Here is a 17,598-nt window from a genome sequence, read left to right as displayed (position 1 = left end):
AAACACAAGAGTGGACATGTAAGGAATGGAGTAAACACTGTGTTTATGTGCTGTAAATATGCTGCAAACTTTAGCTTGTCAAGCAACACAATTCTGTTTACACGTTTACATCCTCACTTCAAACTCTGCAGGTCATGTTCAAACACTAACATGTATTCATAAAACACTGAAATACATCTATATTCAACTAAAACAAGGCATCCTGTCAGAAATAAAGATCACTGAATGCTTTCCTGCTGCATTTCTATGACTTGTTCCTGTAGAATACACTGTAGTGCATTTCAATAGAGAGCTGACTGATAAGCATCTTGAACTAACTCCAAACTAATGCATCACCATCCAGGTTAGTTAGAAAAATGCAATTGGAAAGACTAGAAAAATACAAAATGTCACAAGGGTAACAATGCCAATAAATCTTCCCGTAGATTATAGTAACCCCAAAAAACTCTCCAAAGGTAAAGAATAAAGAATAATAAGTGTATTAAGAGCACAAGTACTGATATTTCATAAATATTACAGTGTCATTAAGTTAATTAAGGACAAAAACCTTCCAATATTATCATACAACAAACATTATATCTTTCTCCAAATGCCACCACACTGTCACAAGTAAAGTATGTCCAAAAGCAAAGCATGAATAAGGGTATGAATGCTGGTGCATCATTAATTTATATATTAACTTGTGTATAATTTAAGTAGTTTAAGAAATATTATAGAGGATGCAGATGAAATAGTGCCGGGAACCATTAAACTTAATCAGTGCATACATGTGGTGAACCGAGGGACCGACGATGCCGCTCACGCTGACAGTTCACCCCAACTTTCCTCGTCTGGATGCAATTAGCAGAGTTCAGCTGCTTTTTTACCGTTTCGTTGTGTCTGTCTGAGACAAAACATCAAACCCAGTCTCCTCTGTCAGTTTGGGGGGTCTTTTCTTGTGGTCTGAGCTTGCACCGTTTCCAGAGACTCGGGGCCTTTCGGCGGTTTGGAGGACAGCCTGAGTGGCTTCACCGCACTCTGTTTGTCTTGGATCAGCATCACCAGAAAAAACCCTTCAGCCGGGAGGATTATGAAACTGCTGCGAGACACACAGCCTGAAGAAATACTTTCCCTGAAACTGGAGCTGGACACGAGGGAACTAACTTTCTTAAAAAATTACAGACTGCTTTAAATGCTTTGAAGAAAACAATTTCAACAATGTATTTGTGACTATATCTGTGAGTCCTCCTCCTCTTCTCCCCCAGCTGTCTGTTCACTGATCCACTTCCAGGATTACTGTGATCATAAACTTCTTGTGCCATATAAGTCGTCAGGAAATATTCACTCCAGGCCAGCACCTCCTCAGATGAATGAAGAGTTGAAATGGTCGGAGAAGCCTCAGCCCACCAGTGGTTTCCTGCTCCCCTGCTCTGGTTACAATCCTGCAAAGAGAATGATGGGAGATTTTCCATGGCATCCCTGGAGGCAACCTCAGTGGACATGTTTCCCAAGAGCAGGGTCACCATGTCTTTCCCCTGACTTTGGAAAAACTGAAATATCAATTACTTGTATATGAGGGGGCGCCAAGAGTAATTAGATGGGGGAGGGGAGAATGGGGGGCTCTTACATAAAGAGCTGGAAGGAACATTTAAAGAAAAAGAAGAAAATAAAAGGCAAAGCAACAAAGAGAGTGAAAACATGTTTGTGTGAGTACTGTTTGTAGACCCTTTACTTAAGTCCTTTATTGTTTTGGATGAGTAATAATGTCTTAAAGTTAAATGAGGATGAAGCTGAGATCCTTCTAGCTGGCCCCAAAACAAAAAGAAAAGCACTGTATAATCATCTGGGGAAATGAACTCTGTGGATTGAATCTGAGGTTATAAATCTCGGTGCTTATCTTAGATATAGATCTAAGCTTCAGGTCCCACATTAACAAGCTGATGAAAACATAATTTTTTCACCTTAGCAGATGTAGAAAGACTGATTCATGCCTTTATCTCAAGCCAACTCCATTACTGTAATGCACTTTTTACTGGCCTCCCGGAAAAAAACCCACTGAGAGACTTCAGCTCATTCAAAACACTGCAGCTCGGCTATTAACCAGAACCAAGAGGAGAGAAACATCAGTCCAATTTTAGCTGCTCTGCACTGGCTTCCTGTAACTGACTTTAAGGTCCTCCTCCTTACATATAAAGCCATTAATGGGTTAGGTCAAAGCTACATGGCTAACCCCATGTTAACTATTGTTGCTGGTTTATTGGAGGTTCACAGCAATAGAAAGAAATGTAGGGATGCAGCTTTTATTAATTACGCCCCAAAAACTATGGAACAAACTACCCTTAGCTGTCTAGGAAGCAGCTTGCTAAATATTTTTAAAAGAATATTAAAAACTAAGCTTTTCTTTCAGTCATCTTCACACTGATGCAGTACTACACTTCTTTTAAAATGTTGTATTTCACTTGATTGTACTTTTTTAAAACTATATTCTTCCTGTTCATACTGACTATTAAAAGATCTCCTTCAAATGTGCTTTCAATGTTCAGCGATGGAGGAGGAAATCCATTTAAAAGTAGACGTGAAGCTTCTGTTCACTTTGTCATATCAAGTGATATCTGACACATTTACAGTCTTTTTAGACTTTGGTACTAAAAACACTAACACTGAAACATAGAAGATGAAGATTTGACTCATTTGGACGTTGAAGCTTCACATTAGCTTCAGATCAACTTTTTAATCCATGTTTCCACAGAAGGAGGACTATGGATTTAGTCCTCCATCACTTCCATTGTAAATGCATTATGAAGGGATCTTCTAATGGTCAGGATGAATGAAAAGAACAGGTTTAATGTTCATTTGGGCTCCTGACTAATGAGTGTTGAGTGATGATAAGGGAGAGGAGAGAGTCTATCTGTTACTTTGGGATTTGAACCAGCATCCTCTTCATCACAGTTCTGCTCCCTATGAGAACAGAGGAGCTTTGTGTTTGGTCGTGATGTGGTATTTGGAGCGTTCACTTCACTAATCATCACTCATGTTTTCTCCCACAGGCCTGTCTGATTATCTCTGCTCACTGAAGCTCATAATGTGTTTATTTTCTCTCCAAACATGTGGAGCTCTGACTCTGGGATGTTCTGCCTGTGCAGGAGCCACTAATTGCTCCATGAAGAATTGGGGACCATGGCGCTGATGGGGCTCCGTCTCCTGACGCTGGGTTTGTGGGTTGCCGTTGGGGTGAAGCTCGAAGTTTGGGGCGACCAGGTGAAACCGGCCCGAGCACCTCTGATCCCTCACCGGCCTTTTGTCGTGGTCTGGAACGCTCCTACCGAGTCCTGCCGCCTTCGATTCAAGGTGGACTTGGATCTAAGCGTTTTTGACATTGTGGCAAACCTCAATGAAACCCTCAGCGGACCAAATGTCACCATATTCTACCACAGCCACCTTGGATATTACCCATTCTACTCCAACTCCGGGATCCCTATCAACGGAGGACTGCCACAGAACCAGAGCATCTCCAAACACCTGAGTAAAGCCAGGGCTGACATTGACAAGCTGATCCCTCACAAGGATTTTCGAGGCCTTGGTGTCATTGACTGGGAGAACTGGAGGCCTCAGTGGGTCCGAAACTGGGGCTCCAAAGATATCTACCGCAACAAGTCCAAGGAACAGATCCGGAAATTTCACCCAAACTGGCCAGAGAGCAAGGTGGAGAAGGAAGCAAAGGAGCGTTTCGAGAGGGCTGGACTGACCTTTATGAACATGACGCTGGCCTTGGCTGAGGGTCGAAGGCCAGATGGATTGTGGGGTTTTTACCTGTTCCCAGACTGCTATAATTATGGGTATAAGCAGCACCCGGAACGGTATACCGGGGAATGCCCAAATGTAGAGCATGTTCGTAATGATCACCTGATGTGGCTCTGGAGGGAGAGCACAGCACTATACCCGTCCATCTACCTGGACTACGAGCTCAAGTCCTCCCCCAATACTGTCAAGTTTGTCCACTATCGAGTCAAGGAAGCCATGAGGATCGCATCCATCGCCCGGACAGACTTCACACTGCCTGTGTTTGTGTACTCCAGACCTTTCTACGCTTACACTTTTGTGGTTCTTTCAGAGGTAAGATTACAAGTCAAAGTTTTCTGATTGATCATGCTTCTTTAGAGCATTTACCCACCAGCCGTCACATTTTCAACCTCAGACCTGATCTGTCTGTCATGATGGTTGTTTGCTTCATTGGTATGAATATCGTGTGAATATTAAAAGATAATTCTGGCAATTTTCTATGTTTTACTTTATGTTAACAAATCTTTGAATAGAAGTTACAATGCTGTGTAAGACATCAATAATTATTTGATTTAATAAAAGGCCGGAGTTTGTTCCAGATATGTGGAACATGAAAATGAATGCTGACTCTCCAGGTTTAGATTAGACAGAAAGCAGACCTGCTACATTATGTGAGTAGGTCTAGTGTTTAAATGAGTGCTGCTCCAGCTGTGTCAAGTCATTAGATTATTTTTAATGAGCAAGAGAAAGCAGTGATAGTCATTGTAGCCTAAGACTTCATCCCACCCTGACTGTAGTTCTGATCTTGTCGGGTTCAAAGTTTACTGATTTACACTGAGCATTGTCAAGATAAAAGATGTTTTCCATGAGAAAGCCATTTGTCAGTGTGTTTGTAGCCTAGAGAGCATTTTAAGATTATGAAGGAGCCAAGAGGAGGCAATGAAGCTATTGGTTTGCCATAAAAGGCAATAAAAAGTAGACTGTTGCAAGTGGACTCAGGTGTTTAGAGGCTGAAAATGTCCCCATCTTTCTATTTCAGAGTGACCTGGTGCACACCATCGGGGAGAGCGCTGCCTTGGGAGCATCGGGTGTCGTCCTCTGGGGATCATCAGAGTACGCTCGATCACAGGTAACAGCAAAAATCTCAACAACCAAGAAATATTGTATAAACTGGTGAGTTAGAACTGAGAGGTAAGTAAAATAAAACAGTGATTGCTTTCTAGCCTTAAACTGAATGCTCATCGTATTATAACTTTACCTCTAAATTACAGCATGTAATATGCAACAACCATGACATGCTGGTCATCAGCCAGCAGGTTAATCCTTTGGCTGACTGGTTAGTGCAGCTCTCTGTGGTCTGGGTGAACAGGGTTAGAGACCCGGTGTGGGAGCCCTCCTCCGCTGGTATAAATATATAAAACAGCCCACAAAGCATTTAGGAACAAATTTTAATGTCATAAATCTTATGTGGTTACAGTGCTTAAAACATGACCTCATGTTTGACATATATAAGCAGATATAATTATTCTTTCCTCTAGAACCTAATGTTCCCAAAAATAGTGTGTTTTTCTTTCTCAGCCCAAACTCTCACAGTTTAAAACCAGGAAACAAAGCATCAGATTTATGTGTGAAAGTGGTGAGTGTGGATTTTCTTTACATCCTTTTTGGCTGCAAATCTGAAAGAAAAATGTCACATAATCATCTGAAGAGTGACAAAATATGGTTGTGAAGTTAGCAATACTGGCGTTTTCCCTCTGAACAGAAACATAATTGAAGGCTCTCGCAAGAGAGAGTTTTAATTTAATAACATTTCACCTTAATCCAAAACAGTGAAAGTGTAAAAAATGGATTAAGCAGTGTTTGTTTGCTGTAAGGTTAACTGCTTATATTGACTCCTGATATATAATGGGTTGGTAAGTTTACGTCAGATATATATAATGGAAGTAATAAAACTGGAATCTTCCATTTGAAGACTTGTTTTTCTATATTAAGTGTCAGAACAGTGTTTCTGAACAAAATAAGTAACTAAGTACATTTACTCAAGATACTTTTACTGAAGGATTTGAGTATTTCTTCCACTACTGACCATCCTACCAGACCTCACTAACTTCAGTCTCCAGTACAAGAACAATGCTTTTCTTTATGTCCATGTCTCCATGTCCATGAAGTTAGCTGGAGACATTAAAGTAAACTAAAGATGGACCAACCAAACTAACTACAGTTGATTTATAACCTGCCAGCATCAGCTCTTATTTTCAGGTAAAACTTGTATGTGTCTTTACTGGAAAGTGTTTCAGCATATTTTAGTTGATTATCTCTAAATTGTGCACGAATCAAAACCTGAATCGATGGAAGTCAGGAAATCAATCTAAGAACTAATCATGTTACTAAAGATGCTGAGCAGAAATGTAAAGTCAAGACGATCTCAATCAGGGGTGTCAAACATGCGGCCCGTGGGCCAGAACCGGCCGGCCAAGAGGTCCAATTCGGCCCAGTTTCCTTCTTCCTCTTTTCCTTCCTTCCGTCTGTCCTTCCTATCCTTCTTTCTCCCTTCCTCCTTGTCTTCTTTTCCTTCCTTCCTCATTTCCTCCCCTCTGGTCTTCTCTCTCCACATGAGATCAAATTGGTCTGTATGTGGCCCTTGAATGAAAATGAGTTTGACTCCCTTGATCTAAATGTTTAAACTCTTTTGTGTCTTTCCTCCTTCAGAGAAACTGCCTGACAGTGAAGAAGTACATCGACGGTCCGCTGGGACATTATGTCATCAATGTCACCTCTGCTGCCAAACTGTGCAGCAAAGCGTTGTGCAAGAAGAACGGCAGGTGCGTACGTAAGAGTCTGGACTCGGGTGCTTTCTTGCACCTGAACCCGCGCTTCTTCAACATCCACCGCAACCCGACTCCCAGGGGCCCCCGCTTCCACGTCAGCGGCCACCTCAACAACCACGACATCCTGGACATGAAGCATAAGTTCACCTGCCAGTGCTACCAGGGCTGGACAGGTGTTTACTGCGAGGTTCCCCAGGTACTGGCCCCCCTTCCTCCTCCTCCTGCCCCGCCTCAGCCCCCCATCCCTCCACCTCACCCCCGGGAGAACAGCTTGCTGGGAGATGTCCTGCTGCTCCTTTCCCTCCATTTCTCCTGTCTGTGCATCATCATGTTCCTGGGACTCTGTCTGATTATCAGGTGTTTGATTCTGTAGACTTATTACTGTTACTGTGATCGGCTGCAATTCCTCCAGATCAGGGCCGTGTTCCCTGCAGGTTTTTGTTCCAGCTGATCAAGAGCACACCTGATTCGACTGATCAGCTGGATGAAGACTGAGAGCAGTTGATTAAATGAGTGAAGTCTGGTGAGCTGCAGCCACACGGCCCTTTAAGGAGTAGTTTGGACTTTCCTGTTCTAGAAGCTTTTCAAGGAATAAAAGTCCGTCTACAAATACAAAATCAGCTCTTGTCCAGTGTTTCTTGCTCCTTTGCTTCAGACTGACTCACACCAAGTTTCACAACATGAAATAGTCTTAGAACATCTGTAGAAACTTAAAGCACTGCCCTCTCCATAATCTCAGTACAGTGGTTGTCCATTGTCTGCCTGTTGCTGTACTTCTCAAGCTTTCCATTCAGGCTTTTAGGATGAGGAAGCTGTTTGATAACTGTAAATCTACGGTGGCCCTGAGGTGAAAAACACATTATGTTTTATAGAAAGTTGTCCTATTTTGCATCTCAGAGCCTCCATATGATGCTACACACCCTTAGTGCCTTCTAGGCCTTCAGAGAAGCCCAAATATATCAGCATTTAGATTTTATAAGTTATCCAACACCAATCAGACTTTCTTGTTGTTGTTCCTGGCAGAAAGAAGGTTAGCTGGCTCACTCATTGGTCAGGACTTTGTACCCCACAGCTACAAGTGTTTGCTTAGGGCGTATTCACACCTGCTTTGTTTGGTTCGGACCAAACCAAAAAAATCGCTGGTGCGGACCTTTTGGGCTGGTGTGAACACAAACCATCGAACTCTGGAGCGGACCAAACAGTCGGACCGAGACCCAGTCGGAGAGGTGGTCTCGGTTCGCTTCCAAACGGACCCTGGAACCTGGAGCTTTTTGTCCAATGATTGAACGATCTTTGCATACACGTGGGTTTGTTGACAAATTCTGGTCCATTTGCGAAAAGCGCAACGTGAACAGGAACCGCACCAAACCAAAAAAGAAACATTGTATTTTGGTCTGGACTAAATAAGCGGACCAAAGGACTTTCCTGGTGTGAATACGACCTTAGAAAGTGACGACTGAATTACCCAATCGTATTTTGATTCATAGTGGGTGGGACCAAAAATCCTCCCAGAAGGCCAGAGCTGTCTTGCTTATACTTGAGTTATGTTGGTCATGTCTTATTTTAAGGCTCCTTTGTCATGTTGTTTGTCAAGTTAAACAGTGTAGCACCAACTCTGCTAGCTTTGCCTTTTTCCCCCATTGTATTAATATGTTATGTTGAAACAGTAGTGAATTCATTAAAGACCAAACGTGTTTTTTTCATATATACATGAATGATATGACTGTAGTTTGTTTGAGAGAGAGCCAAAAGCTGCTAATAGTTGTTTATACCACTGACTGTATATAAATATTCCTGCCTGGTTATTATTCAAAAGTGAAGCAAAATTAGTTCCTTTTCCCGGTAGCAGCCATTTTGCTTGTGTGGCATCGTTTGGAGCCAAATTTTCAATCATCAAATAACCAACTAAACATAAACTTACCAGGAAAATGAGCAGTTGGGCAAATATCAGCATCCTAACTATTTAAAATGACAGAAACCATCTTTGGTAAACAATTTATTTGACGTGTACTTTGATGATTTCTAGTTTGGCCAGGCGGGGAGTTCCTGTCCTCTGAAATGAGGCCAACCAGGAAGTAACTTAGAGCTGCATTCTATCAAAAGGCCACCAGGGGGCGACCGTCTCTATACAAGTCAATGGAGAATTCACCAACTTCTCACTTGATTTCTAACCTCAGTAAACGTTTTCAAAATGTGTTTATGGTCTCAATCGCTAGTTTAAAGCCTTCTTCAATGCAGTATGATGTTCATTTGGGACATTTTGGCCTCTCTGATTTTATATGTGACGATAAAGCAGGGTATGCATTAGGGCGTGGCTACGTCCTGATTGACAGGTTGATTGACCAATGTCCTCCAGATCCAGCCCTCGCAACCAATCGCAGCCTCCCCGCTCCGCCGTTGGTCCCGCCCATACGTCCGTCCATGACTCCGCCTCATGCCCATATAAGTAGAATCCGTGTTCATTTTTTCCCAGCATGCACCTGAAATTTTCAAGATGGCGCTGCCTAGATTAGAAACTATTGGCTTCTGAGCAGCAGTCCACAAACCAATGGGTGACGTCACGGATGTTACGTCCATACAGTCTATGAGTTTGGCTCATGTCAAGGGGGCGGGGCTTAGGACCTGTCCTGCAGCCAGCCAGCAGGGGGCAATCGAGATGTTTTGGCTTTTTTTTTTTTGGCACTTTTTGGGGCCCTGTCATGTTTAAATAACAGTCGATGGTTTCTACACTGGCCTCCCTGCTGATTTTGAGTGTTTATTTTAAATGAATGCTTTGATTAATAAATGCATTCTTTCATTTTTAAACATTATACTGTAGTTGTTTCGCCTTTCTGAAGCTCTGTCAGTCACCTCATCTCGGTGCGTGAGAGCAAACATTGACCACTGACAGATGTAATGTATATCCTGGGTGGAAGGAAGGAAGGAAGGGAGAGAGGAAAGGACAGGAAGGAACGACAGAAGGAAAAAAGGAGGATGGAGGATGGAAGGAAGGAAGGGAGGAAAGGAAATAAGGAAGGGAGGAAGGAAGGATGGAGGAAAGAAGTAAGTAAGGAAGGAAGGTAGGAGGGACTGGAAGGAAAGAAGGACAGAGGAAGGAAGGAAGGAAGGAAGGAGGAAAGGAGTAAGGAAGGAAAGAAGGTAGGAGGGAGGGAGGAAGGAAGGAAAGAAGGAAGGAAGGATGGAGGAAAGAAGTAAGGAAGGAAAGAAGGTAGGAGGGAGGGAGGAAGGAAGGAAAGAAGGACAGAGGAAAGAAGGAAGGAAGGAAGGAAGGAGGAAAGAAGTAAGGAAGGAAAGAAGGTAGGAGGGAGGAAGGACAGAAGGAAGGAAGGAAGGAAAGAAGGAACCTCATCTCGGTGCGTGAGAGCAAACATTGACCACTGACAGATGTAATGTATATCCTGGGTGGCCAGTTTTTTATGTTTCCTGTTGTTATCTTTGTATAATGTTCATTTTGTAGTCTGGATCTGGATCTCAGTGTTTGTGTGACTTGTTTGTCAGTATACAGAAGAAGGAAGGAAGGAAGGGAGGAAGGAAGGAAGGAAAGAAGAAGACGCCCAGGGTTAAAATGCTTATTATGGGCTGTTCTTGTTTACCTTACGTCATAGTTCATTCAAGTGTTACAGTTGCTTCTCCCTCGACAAAGGGAGGCCCTCCCTCCCGAGGCCCTGTTGCTGCTTTTTTTTTTTTTTAACAATTTCTGATTATTTTGTGTCTTTAACCCTTGTGTCGTCCTCACGGGTCAAATTGACCCCATCTCTCTTTTGACTGTTCTTCCTTGCTTCCTTCCTCCCTTCCTTCTCTCCTAAATTCCTTCCTCTTTTCGTCCTTACTCCTTTCCTTCCTTCCTCCTTCCTCTTTTCCTCCCTTCTATCCTTACTCTTTTCCTCCCTTCTATCCTTCCTTCCCTTCCTTCTCTCCTTCCTCTTTTCCTTCCTTCCTCCCTTCCTTCTCTCCTTCCTCTTTTCCTTCCTTCCTCCCTCCTTTCCTTTCTCCCTTCTCTCCTTCCTCTTTTCCTTCCTTCCTCCTTTCCTTCCTCTCTTCTCTCCTTCTTTCCTTCCTTCCTCTTTTCCTGAGGACAACAGGAGGGTTAAAACCTTTAAAGAAAAGCTCAAGAGGAAGTGGAGTCCATCTCCTCCAGCAGCAGCAGGACAGAATAAACACGACTCTTCTATAAAAACCTCTTAAAACAAATCAATAAATCAAACAAAGTTATTCCGAAGACAGTTTATACTCTCAGTCGTTTGTTTAATTTGGGATAATGACTGTAAAACTCTGTAATGAGGCAGAGACATCACAGCCAACACTTCATCAGCCTGCTGAGTGAATCTGCAGTCAGATAAATCACAGCCAGCAGCAGCAGCGGCGGCGGCCAGACGGGTCACATGACCTAAAACAACTTAACAATAGTCCCTGTTTGTCTCCTCATGGGAAAGGGAGGAAGGAAGGATGAAAGGGAGGAGCGGCGCGACGTCAAACAGTGTTTTGGATGATTAGAGGAGGGAGGAGACGTTTCTGTTGTAACTGGTGGATTACAGAAAGTGTTGAAGTCATCAAGTCATTAATTCATTAAGAAAAGGAAAGAAGGAAGGAAGAAAGAAGGAAAGGAAGGGAGGAAGGAAAGGAAGGAGGAAGGAAGGAAGGAAGGACAGAGGAAAGAAGGAAGCAAGAGGGAAGGAAGGGAGGAAGGAAAGGAAGGAAGGAAGGGAGGAAAGACAGAAGGACAGGAAGGAAGGATGGTAGAAGGAAGGAAGGACAGAGGAAAGAAGGAAGGAAGGATGGTAGAAGGGAGGAAAGACAGAAGGACAAAGGAAGGGAGGAAGGAAAGAAGGAAGGAAGAAAGAGGGAAGCAAGGGAGGAAGGAAAGGAAGGAAGGAAGGAGGAAAGACAGAAGGACAGAGAAAGGATGGAAGGAAGGACAGAGGAAAGAAGGAAGGAAGGATGAAATGGAGAAAGAAGGGAGGAAGGAAGGATGAAAGGGAGGGGCGGCGCGACGTCAAACAGTGTTTTGGATGATTAGAGGAGGGAGGAGACGTTTCTGTTGGAACCAAAAACTGTCAAACATGGAGTAACTGGTGGATTACAGAAAGTGTTGAAGTCATCAAGTCATTAATTCATTAAGAAAAGGAAAGAAGGAAGAACAGAGGAAAGAAGGAAGGAAGAGGGAAGGAAGGAAGGAAAGGAGGAAGGAACATTAAGATCATCAATCAAAGTCTTTAGTTTCATGACTAATTATCTGCTGCTGCCCGAGGATCAGAGAGTCTTTAACCCTCCTGTTATCCTCGAGTCAAGGAAGGAATGAAGTAAGGGAGGAAGAAAGAAGGAAAGGAGGAAGGAAGGAAGGAAGGATGGGAGGAAGGACGAAACGGAGGAAGAAGGAAGGAAAGGATGGAAGGGATGAAGAAGGAAAGAAGGAAAGGATAAAAGGGAGGAGGAAGGATGAACGGGAGGAAGAAGGAAGGAAAGGATGGAAGGGATGAAGAAGGAAAGAAGGAAAGGATAAAAGGGAGGAGGAAGGATGAAAGGGAGGAAGAAGGAAGGAAAGGATGGAAGGGAGAAAGAAGGAAGGAAAGGATTCTTTCTTCCTCCCTCCTTTCCTTCCTTCCTTGACCCAAGGACAACAGGAGGGTTAATATTATTAATGAGATTTTAAAATTTGGGGAAAATAAAGATGTGTTATCAGGTCTAGGCTGTATCGTACTAGTACTTTACTGTAGTACAGTTAGAGGTACTAGTACTTTACTGTAGTACAGTTAGAGGTACTAGTACTTTACTGTAGTACAGTTAGAGGTACTAGTACTTTACTGTAGTACAGTTTGAGGTACTAGTACTCTACTGTAGTACAGTTAGAGGTACTTGTACTTTACTGTAGTACAGTTAGAGGTACTAGTACTTTACTGTAGTACAGTTAGAGGTACTTGTACTTTACTGTAGTACAGTTAGAGGTACTAGTACTTTACTGTAGTACAGTTAGAGGTACTAGTACTTTACTGTAGTACAGTTAGAGGTACTAGTACTTTACTGTAGTACAGTTAGAGGTACTAGTACTTTACTGTAGTACAGTTTGAGGTACTAGTACTCTACTGTAGTACAGTTAGAGGTACTTGTACTTTACTGTAGTACTGTTAGAGGTACTAGTACTTTACTGTAGTATTACCATGTGATGCTACTTTCTACTCCACTACATTTATTTGACAGCTTTAGTAACATTTATTATCTTTGTAGAGCTCTTCTTCTTCTTCTTCTTCTTCTTCTTCTTCTTCTTCTTCTTCTTCTTGTTTTAATATAAATATGAGTTGCTGGGTACAGAAACACACTGAGTCAGAATATTTTATATGCCCTGAAAAATGTTGTCCAGTAAAAACACAATTAAAATGCTTTCAGTGGTTTTCAGAGGACATGCAGCCTGGACTGATGAAGCACCAAACACTCCACCCAGAGTGGAAACTGTCGGCTCTACTCAGGACCAACGTTCATCCATCACGTCAGGTTTTTAGATTTTTAGAAGGAAGGAAGGAAAGGAGTAAGGAGGGAAGGAACAGAGGAAAAGAGGAAGGAAGGAAGGAAAGGAGTAAGGAGAGAGGGAGGAGGAAGGAAGTAAGGAAGGAAAAGAGTAAGGAAGGAGGGAGGGAGGGAGGGAGGGAGGGAGGGAGAAAGGGAGAAAGGAAGGAAGGAAGGAAGGAAGGAAGGAAAGGAGGGAGGAAGGAAGGAAGGAAGGAAGAAAGAGGGAAGGAAGGGAAGAAGGAAAGGAAGGAAGGATGGTAGAAGGGAGGAAAGACAGAAGGACAGAGGAAGGAAGGAAGGAAGGGAGGAAGAAAGAGGGAAGGAAGGAAGGAAGGAGGAAAGACAGAAGGACAGAGGAAGGATGGAAGGAAGGAAAGAGGAAAGAAGAAAGGAAGGATGAAAGGGAGGGAGGAAGAAAGAGGGAAGGAAGGAGGAAAGACAGAAGGACAGAGGAAGGATGGAAGGAAGGAAAGAGGAAAGAAGAAAGGAAGGATGAAAGGGAGGAGCGGCACGACGTCAAACACTGTCAAAAACTGTCGGCTCTACTCAGGACCAACATTCATCCATCACGTCAGGTTTTTAGATTTTCCTCCTTAACCCTCCTGTTGTCCTCAGGTCAAGGAAGGATAGAAGGAGGAAAAGAGGAAGGAGAGAAGGAAGGAAGGGAGGAGAGAAGGAAGGAAGGAAGGAAAGGAGTAAGAAGGGAAGGAAGGAAGGAAGGGAGGAAGGAAGAAAAGGAGTAAGGAAGAAAGGAAGGAAAGGAGTAAGAAGGGAAGGAAGGAAGGAAGGAAGGAAGGAAGGAAAGGAGTAAGAAGGGAAGGAAGGAAGGGAGGAAGGAAAGGAGTAAGGAGAGAGGGAGGAGGGAGTAAGGAGAGGGAGGAGTAAGGAAGGAAGGAAGGAAAGGAGGAAGGAAGGGAGGAAAAGAGGAAGGAAGAAAAGGAGTAAGGAAGAAAGGAAGGAAAGGAGTAAGAAAGGAAGGAAGGAAGGAAGGAAGGAAGGAAGGAAGGAAGGGAGGAAGGAAGGAAGGAAAGAAGGAAGGAAGGAAAGGAGTAAGAAGGGAAGGAAGGAAGGAAAGGAGTAAGGAGAGAGGGAGGAGGGAGTAAGGAGAGGGAGGAGGAAGGAAGGAAAGGAGTAAGGAAGGAAGGAAGGAAAGGAGGAAGGAAGGGAGGAAAAGAGGAAGGAAGAAAAGGAGTAAGGAAGAAAGGAAGGAAAGGAGTAAGAAGGGAAGGAAGGAAGGAAGGAAGGAAGGAAGGAAGGGAGGAAGGAAGGAAGGAAGGAAAGGAGTAAGGAGAGAGAGAGGAGTGAGTAAGGAGAGAGGGAGGAGGAAGGAAGGAAAGGAGTAAGGAAGGAAGGAAGGAAGGGAGGAAAAGAGGAAGGAAGAAAAGGAGTAAGGACGAAAAGAGAAAGGAATTTAGGAGAGAAAAGAGGAAGGAAAGAAGGAAGCAAGGAAGGAGGACCCGGGAGGACGACACGAGGGTTAAAGGCAGCCATTGGTTTCAATTTATTACTTTTATAATCAACGAGCTGCAGATATGTAGAAGACAGCTGTGATGGCTCTGTCTGGAGGGGGGGGGGGGGGGCGTGAGAGGGAGGGGGAGGGGGGGGGGGTGCACACTGTCAGTTGTTGTGTCTACACTTGCTGTGTTTGAGGTGATGGAGCAGCTGATTGCAGATTGGGAACACCTGGCATCAGTGCTCCACAGGATCAAAGTCCCAGACCCAATCCTAAACCGACCCCAAACGTTTGTGTCTTTTCCTGTTTTTGTCATGGCCTATGCTTTATGACAAAGGTTGCAATTAATGATAATGTTCATAATCAATTCAAATGTTTGATCCAGGAAATGGTGGAAAATGTTGATCATTGTCTTCCTAACCCCAAGATGAAGTCCTCAAATGTCTTGTTTTCTCCGCAACCCAAAAATATTCAGTTTATTGTCATAGAGGACTAAAGAAACCAGAGAATATTCACTTTTAAGAAGCTGGAGTCAGAGAATTTGGACTTTTCTTTCTTTAGAAAATAAGTCTAAAACATCTAGTCTTTCTGAAATTCGTCAAAAGTTTGGACACACTTTCCCTTTGAGAGTAGAGATGTGTCATTAAAACAGAATAAGTGAATAATCGTTCATGGGCACTAACTTCAACCTTTGTGCTTGTTCAGTAACAGCTACTTGCAGCCACTAGGAGGAGCCTAGACGCTGAAACCAGTGTTGCCAACTTGGCGACTTTCTCGCTAAATCTGGCGACTTTCCAAACCCTCATAGCGACTTTTTTCCTCAAAAGCGACTAGCGACAAATCTAGTGACTTTTTCTGGTGTTATTGGAGACTCTGAAGTGAAAGCACGTATCGTTACTGTCCTCAACGAGTAGTGGGTGCTGCCGTGAGCCCCTCCCCCATCCCAAAGCACTCACAGGCGGTCAGGTTCACAGTAGCCTCACACAGCTGCAGTCAGAGCAGAGAGGAGACCCCCCCCCCCCCCCCCCACACACACACACACACACACACACACACCACTCCACATCCACCCTGCATAACAGCCTTTTGATTCAATTTGATATTCTAACATTTAACAATAAATATCAAAATGTATTTACATTTTAAAAAACAAACAAACCAAGAATCAACATAAGAAAGCTCATTTGTAGTTCTTAACATATTTAGGGTTTTTTAACTCACTTTTTGTCTCTCCCAAGACGTTATTCCTCTCTCCTACAGCGTCCATTACAATAACATGCACACGATAATTATGCAAATTAGACGATGACGTCATTTAGCGACTTCTAGCGACTTTTAGGACAGCCAATAGCTACTTTCCTTACTGAGGAGTTGGCAACACTGGCTGAAACACAGAGTGAATTTTTCCTGCTACTCTTGACTCTGTAGTAAGTTAGCCTGCTAGCTAGCTGACTGGTAGTAAGTTAGCCTACTAGCTAGCTGACCGGTAGTAAGTTAGCCTGCTAGCTAGCTGACCGGTAGTAAGTTAGCCTGCTAGCTAGCCGACTGGTAGTAAGTTAGCCTGCTAGCTAGCTGACTGGAGGGAACATGATGCAGATGAAGACACACTAAAGTCCAGCGTGGTTTTAAAAGCTTCCAGAAAGTAAAGGATAATGTTGTCAGGTGTGAAATATGTGGAGCAGAGTTGAGCTACGGTGGCTTCACATGGACAAAAAGCTGCTGTCTGCTGTGACGGTTACCGAGGGAGACGGACCTGACGCTAATCACCAAACTAATACGTCAACATCTGGAATATATAAGCCTGTAAGATTTATTCTTTTAATGAATGTGTTTTGCTGATGAGATGAAGGGTGATTATCATTTAAATACACAAGTTTGTCCAGTTAAAGCTCGTTTGTTATGAATATATATATAAAGTTATTTTTTGACCCATTATCTATTTAGCTCTGAATGTCAACATGCAGTGAATATTCAGTAATTTGCTGGTTTTAACCACCAGTTAACCAACCATGAAAAAATGGGCTAAATGACACATTGGGTCCAGATGTTTGGTTCTGCCAATAAAACTTGGCTTGACTTTCTTTCTCTCCTTTCAGTGGCAGCAAATAAAAAGTCAGAGGATCATTTTTAGGAGTGCTTTTCTGGATCATGAGCATCTGAACCGGATTTCACGCCTTCACGTCACTTCATGAGTAAATGTGACTCTAAGGCAGAGCCGAAGCCGACTCCGTCTTTGTCGGTGTTATTATCGGATTATGATGATTGACAGCCGAGGAAGTGAACGGCCTCAGCATCCTCGGTTCACAGTCCTCTCACTTTCATGTCCGGCTCTTTCTTTTCTTCTTCTTCTAAACAGAGTGTGAGAACCACTGAAAGTTAAAAATTGGCTGACTAGTTTCGTGCAGTTTTTTTTCTTCAGCCACATTATTTTCAAACACAGTATCCTGTATCTAAACTCCTGGGGTTCAAAAGGTCTGAAACATACAGAAACCAAACAGCTGTAATTTTGCAGCTGACTCCAGACTTCAGTAACCTCCTGCACTTTAGCTAATAACCATAATCATGTTTAGCTCAGAGTCAGCAGTCGCTCTGCAGAGACTCAGAGAGCGTGATCTTCAGTGAGTGTCAGACTGTCAGAGGCATTCTCACCCTGCGTGTTACAGGACGAAGCCTCTTTGCATATTTTAACCCATTACTGGATGAATTTAGCATTACTGTATATTTTTCTTCTTGTCATAAAATCTCAATAAAAGACTAAAACCAACACTGTTAGCTCGTCTCTCAGTACTTCCCGTCTGTGGCGCTCAGCTCCGAGCCCGTCGGTTCCCCACTGAAGACGTATAACTCTGAAAGCGTCTCACAAACATACAGGCTCTGTGATTTCCTTTAAACATGTGGTCGCTGCAGTTTTAAACAAAATGTTACTCAATCAGGAGGAAATGGTGCATTTGTTAGAGGTTTGTTTTCATAGTTTATTTTAATTCACTCATGTGGCGACGCAGCTAGCCATTTATCATAGTCTGTATATAAAGATGGACGTAGCGAGGTGTGACATCA

The 17,598-nt window shown here is 43.2% G+C and overlaps 1 protein-coding gene across 1 annotated transcript; it reads left to right on the top strand.

Moving 5' to 3' along the window:
• The first annotated feature begins 3,156 nt into the window (after nucleotides 1–3,156).
• On the top strand, nucleotides 3,157–6,960 carry hyal6 (hyaluronoglucosaminidase 6). The gene is made up of 3 exons (XM_053319600.1): nucleotides 3,157–4,092; nucleotides 4,799–4,888; nucleotides 6,469–6,960. Exons 1-3 carry the CDS (start codon nucleotides 3,157–3,159, stop codon nucleotides 6,958–6,960), a joined length of 1,518 nt encoding a protein of 505 aa, XP_053175575.1.
• Nucleotides 6,961–17,598: the final 10,638 nt, after the last annotated feature.

This window comes from Scomber japonicus, chromosome 5 (genome assembly GCF_027409825.1).
Source record: "Scomber japonicus isolate fScoJap1 chromosome 5, fScoJap1.pri, whole genome shotgun sequence".
In the NCBI taxonomy this organism is placed as follows: domain Eukaryota; kingdom Metazoa; phylum Chordata; class Actinopteri; order Scombriformes; family Scombridae; genus Scomber; species Scomber japonicus.
The sequence above is the reverse complement of the archived record's forward strand: the minus strand, read 5'-3'. Positions and strand labels throughout refer to the sequence as shown.